At 41.2% G+C, this 5785-nt stretch overlaps 1 protein-coding gene across 2 annotated transcripts in view; it reads left to right on the top strand.

The window, feature by feature from the left end:
• RPS6KA2 (ribosomal protein S6 kinase A2) overlaps positions 1 to 5458 on the top strand; it is a 274636-nt gene extending 269178 nt beyond the window's left edge. For both annotated transcript variants that reach the window (XM_031552440.1, XM_010707087.3), the window contains 3 exons: positions 2112 to 2229; positions 3194 to 3331; positions 3710 to 5458. In XM_031552440.1, the coding sequence (XP_031408300.1) occupies positions 2112 to 2229; positions 3194 to 3331; positions 3710 to 3835 (382 nt within the window). In that variant the 3' untranslated portion in view covers positions 3836 to 5458. The remainder of the gene's footprint in view (positions 1 to 2111; positions 2230 to 3193; positions 3332 to 3709) is intronic.
• The last annotated feature ends 327 nt before the right edge of the window (positions 5459 to 5785 follow it).

A 5785-nucleotide genomic window follows, 5' to 3' on the forward strand; every position in this document is an offset into this window, starting at 1 on the left:
CAGCTAGAACCCTCTTTCCCCGTGAAGACAGGCTGCATCCATCTGCAGCCATCATGCCAGGTGCCGAGTAAATTGCCCCATGATCAAAAAAACCAAAAACTCCTGCGTTTGCACCAACTCCTAAGCCACTTGTTCAAGAGATGGGTTTTTAGGCTCAACCCACTATCGTTTCCTGCCACTGAAGGTACAGATGTAATAACCACCTGCACACCTGTTCCTTCAACTACCCGCCCCAGTCGCCTGAAGTCATCTTTGATAGCCTTCAGGCTTATCTTACCAACTTCTTCACTGCCAGCCTGTACTATCAATAGTGGATAGTAGTCAGAAGGGCAGATCAGTCTGGGAATTCTCCTAGCAACGTCTTTGACTCGAGCCCCAGGGAGGCAGCACATCTCTCTGCGGGTAGGGTCGGGCCGGCATATAGGGCCTTCAGTTCCTTGCAGCAGGGAGTCGCCTATGACAACCACCCTTTTATCCTTTCGGGTGTAGGAAGTCTTGAGGCGCGGGGAAACTTCATTTCTCTTTCTGGCTGCAGGCTATGATATGTGCATATATATCCTATTTATCGGTGCATCTTGGAACTTTGCAGTGACCAGTCACAGCTCTTTAGTCTACTTCATGATCATTCAGCTGTGGCAAGAAACTTCCTAAGTTCATGCAGAAAACAAGCAGGTCCTGTGTTATTTGTGTCACTTGCCTTGTGAACTGCAGAAGAGGTGCCAGGAGTTCCTGCCCTATTTCGATCCTGAGTACAGTTGTGCTCAATATTATCTGAAATATAATGGGGCTGTCTCAGCTAAAAACAGGACAATACATTCAAAATGCTTTGTTTTAAAATGTGGGTCTTAAAAAATATATGTCCAAATGGAGGTTGGTAGCCTTGCATGTGGCAGGAGGGTTGGAGCTTGATGATCCTTGATGTCCCTTCCAACCCAAGCCATTCTATGATTCTATGATTTTAAATGTATTCGAATCTGAAATACAAATCACACAATTGAGGAGTCACCACTGTATTGTGAATGCTTTTGTCTTCCTTACCAGAGGAAAGCAGTAGGAGCTGACTATTATTTGCGCCCATGATGTTATTCTCCTCCCAGCGTTGCTATGAGCAGAGAGGGCTCAGACATGAAGGGCTGGAGCACAGGTCTGGGATACTATTAACGCCAGGAATGGAGTTTTAGCCAGTCCTGAACTCTCAGTGTGTCCCTTTGATGGGGATGGAATAACTGCCTGAATCTTTCTGGGCTGAATTTCTGTGAAATCTGAAACATTGGTGGAAATGAGAAAATACAGCATGAGAAATTGAATATGCTTTTACAAAACAAAGGGATAGGAAGCTGTGGCCAAATCCCAGTATCTGTTTAACAGCAGAAGAACCAAACTGATGGATATCCAGGACAGCAAAGACAGACGGAAGGGAAGGTATACAAATCCCAGATACCCCTTCTTCTAAAAGTAGACAGCTGTTTAAGATCACAGAGTAAATTTTGGCCTGGTATATTTTAGTCAGTTGCAAAATCTTGTCACTGATCACTTGTCAGTCTGTGAAGAAAAAATATCTGGGCCCTGTGGCACTGATTTTGTAAAGCTGAGTATGTTTTACTACTGATTTCTGACTGGCTAGATCAGGAAGTTTTTAAATCACCTATTGCATAAGATTTGTTTTGTCCAGCAAACTTGTGTGTTATGATTAACAAAGGACTGCAGAATAGATTGCTAAATTTTTTTTTTCTTTTTTCTTCTTTATTTCAGAAATGATTTTTTCTCCTTCATTATTTTTACATTTTATTCCCATTATGAAGGTTCCTCTATCAAGAATAAAGCAGAGTCAAAATGAATTCAGAAAAAGTAAAAGACTGTATAATTTTATAAAAGTATATTGCCTTCAATAAAACTGAGAACATAATAGAAATTTTATATAAGAAAAATGTAATGTCTTTTCTCTGCAAAACAACTTAATATGAGGAAACAATGCACTGCATCTTTTGAGTGAAAATGAAGCAACCATGTCTGCAGTTCACTCTGGAAGAAAATCCCTGTTGAAATCTATTGTGTTTATCACTAGATCCTAGAAGTCAAATACCTGCAAATTTAACTTTTATTTTTAATAGGTTCACTCCTTTTGCAAATGGGCCAGATGACACCCCAGAGGAGATTCTGGCCAGGATTGGCAGTGGCAAATACGCACTTACCGGAGGAAACTGGGATTCAGTATCAGATACTGCAAAGGTCAGTGGAAGCTTCCTTAGATTTTTTCCTATCCACTTAAATGGACTGGCAGTCTGCAATTGTAGCCAACTTAGAGAGGGTCAGAAGGGTTATTTCTCAGTGCCCTGTGAAATAAGAGCTTGCTTGTTTATATTCATACCACTCTGCATGAAATAGTGTTTGGAATTTTAGTAGTTATTTTAATTAAACTAAGGCATAACGTAGCACCTTCAGTTGTGAATACTCTCAAATTGGCATGCAGCTCTTCTGTCGCGCAACTGAACTTTGAAGAGAAGTGCAGGGTAGTCAATGCCATGAACTCATGGTCTATATGTGAGCCACCTAAGCTTGAGCAGGCAGTTTTTAAACTAGCATTTTTAACTCCTGTACTGTCTGCAGTTGAGGCCACACATCTATCACAAATCCCAGGAGCTGGAATTCAAACTGGTGCTGAGACTTTTGGGTGTGAATAATCAATAATTAACTATGCACTGGTTTGTGAGATAGATGAATGGACAGGAAAGCTGTTGAGCTTCCAATTGTCTGGCATTAATTAGAAAGTTTGATGCAGTTTATGTATTCCTCCAGATTTCAGTTTTACCAACTTGCATTATGGAATGGAAAAACAGTGATATATTCAATCACAAAACTGCAATTAATCCTAGTAACTTACTTGCCTCCAGATGGCATCCTCTCTAGACAGAGTTTATCACCTTTATGTAGTCGCCATAATTATTAACACTTAGTAAGCTGAATACCTTCCACATTATTTTTCAGTTGTATTATCATTTGAGAATTGGATGTTACACCTGAACATTTTGAAGATTAGACTTTTTATTTCAAAAAATATACGGCATTTCTAAAATGCAGCCTCCTCTCATTTGTACAGGCTGGTGATGACTGTGTCATTGAGAAGATCTTACTAAATCCTGCACTGCTATTGATTACTTTTTCCCTCTTACTGTTTTCTTCCTTTTGAACCTAGGATATTGTGTCTAAGATGCTTCACGTAGACCCTCATCAGCGTCTCACAGCAGTTCAAGTGTTGAGACATCCATGGATAGTGAACAGGGAGTATCTGTCTCAAAATCAACTCAGCAGACAGGATGTTCACCTGGTGAAGGTATGTCCTACACTCCTAGCTATCCCTTTCTGGCAGAAAGAGCTGGGATTTTTGTAAATATTCTGGAAAAGGAGAGAGGAATTGGGAAAATAGTTTGCCACAGAGGCGAAATTTAATATGGCACTGTACTAAAGTAAAGCTTTTTAACTCATCATCTGCTTGATATTGTTAACTTTCAGCTGCTTTACAATGAACTCTGTCCATGTACTGCTGCCTACTGCTTTGAATCAGGCACTACATCTGTCTGCCAGCCAGCAATCATTGTTATCATTTAATGGAAATTGGGCCTGCACCCAGGGGATTGGACTGGGAAAGGGAGGGAAGAGGCATCTAAAAAATGAATTTCAGCTCAATGTTTTCTCTTTTTCTATTGTACAGGGTGCAATGGCAGCCACTTACTTTGCTTTAAACCGAACACCTCAGGCACCAAGGCTGGAGCCTGTATTGTCCTCCAATCTGGCTCAGCGGAGGGGCATGAAAAGACTTACCTCAACCAGATTGTAGCAGTACCCCCGCAAGGCCTCCTTGGAAACCCACAGTTTATTATTTGAGAGATTCATCTTGGTTAGTAGAACTTTTTTGGACAACTTGCACATGAAATCACCGGAACTAGCAGAAGTCCAGCATAAGACAAAGTCTGCCATTCCTCCATCATTCTTTTACATTCCAGCCAGAATCCTGAGTTTAACAACTTCACAAAGATGTGCCAATTTTGCCAGTAGCTCTGTTTCCTTACTGAGGTAAAGCCAAATAAAGTAGATACGCTTCATCCATCCCTCCCTAGAAGAGTCTTTAAGATGTTCTGCAGGAACATAGTTTTCACTTTTTTTCTCAAGAAAAGCACTTTTTGTAATGAAGATGCAGTCGGGTTTGAATGTTCTCAGCGGTTCCCACAAGCAGCACGATGAAGTGCTCGACTGGTCGCCTACTGGTCTCCACTCACCCCAGCAGGACTGAAGGCTGCAGAGACACATGGATAATACTTTACTGGAAATTAATGCTTTACAGCATGAAGGAGAGCAAGCTATCTGTGGTGAAAACACCTTCTGATTTCAAGAAATCTTTTGCACTTTGCCCCTGCCCTGTCTGGAACAATGTCAGCGGCGCTCGAAGAGAAGTGCACGCCGTAGGCTTGACTTTGACAGAGGTCTGGTCCTCTGAGAGCAGAAAGTCTCTGAGAAACATAGTCCTCCAAGGGGACTATTGAGTCCCATGGGACTGTGGGAGAGGATTTGTCTAAAGTAGTGGAGTAGGAGCCTCTGGATGAGAGGTGACAAAGGTGTCTGGTCTCAGCTGATAAGAAGGCCGTCTGCCTCTGGCTACAGGCAAGGTCACCACCACCACTGGGGAGTGCCCGTTTCTGAAGGGCCCAGCCAACTCTGTCATAAGCTTTAACAATAATAAATCAGGAGGAGAGACAGGAGGATGCTTTGTTTTTATATTTATATAAATATATATACATATATATTTATATATATATAAAAAAAATCTGTACCGTACTGCCTGGATTTTTCCGGTTCAGGGAAATAAAACTTGTTTGAGAAGGTCTCAGCAAAGTGGACCTTTTTCCTTATTCCCTGAGCTACCTTTTTTATTGTTTTTCTTACCCATTGTGGTATATGGTGATCACAAGCTGCCCAGGATTCTTCTTTATAATGCTTTTGTTTTGTTCTCTGAGTGAATTTTGTCACCTACGATGCTCTGTGGGGAGAAGATAATGTGCTATATTGAGTTTTTGTCTATTTTGAAGGGAGGAAAAAACAACAACAACAACAACAACAACAAAAACCCATGAACATGGAGCTTTGTGTGCTAGAGGTTGCAATTGCCTGGCTGGGTAGTGGTGCACTATAGTGCCATGTGAAATTACCAGGTCATGGCATCAGTGTTCAGGGGGACGAGGAGTTGCATTTGCTATAGCAATATGCTTCCTAAAACTATCTGTGTTCCAGTGTTAACTGAACTTTGTTTGTTTGCATTAGTCTATTTTTAAATTTAAATTTATTCTTAATAATTTAAACCAATATTTAATGTCCAGGTTTATGTGCTGTGCACACAGGAATGCTGCAACGCAGCTCTTCTTGAAGGCCTTCTCTTTTCTAGAATAAACAATGCTGTGAAACTTCACACAGAGGACGAATTGGCTTGAATTGCTGTGTGGGAACACGCACAGGTGTGGCTATTTATTTACAAAGCATCAGAGAATAATTTGCTTAATTCTCTACTCTGGCTAAGCTGTGCTCAATATCACCTATTTGCTGCTTTTACACTTTTCTTCTCATTAGAAGTTAATTAAGTCTCATACATTTCTGCTGTCAGAGATGTCCTGGCTGATGCAGAGGTCCCTGGATGTGACTTCTGTCTGCAGGAAGGCAAGGTGGCATGGGGATGCTGAGGGCAACTGGAGGGAGGGCTGGATTTTCTGGTCTTCCAATTAATTTGAATTGTTTCAAT

The sequence above is a fragment of the Meleagris gallopavo genome, chromosome 2 (genome assembly GCF_000146605.3).
Source record: "Meleagris gallopavo isolate NT-WF06-2002-E0010 breed Aviagen turkey brand Nicholas breeding stock chromosome 2, Turkey_5.1, whole genome shotgun sequence".
NCBI classification, from domain to species: domain Eukaryota; kingdom Metazoa; phylum Chordata; class Aves; order Galliformes; family Phasianidae; genus Meleagris; species Meleagris gallopavo.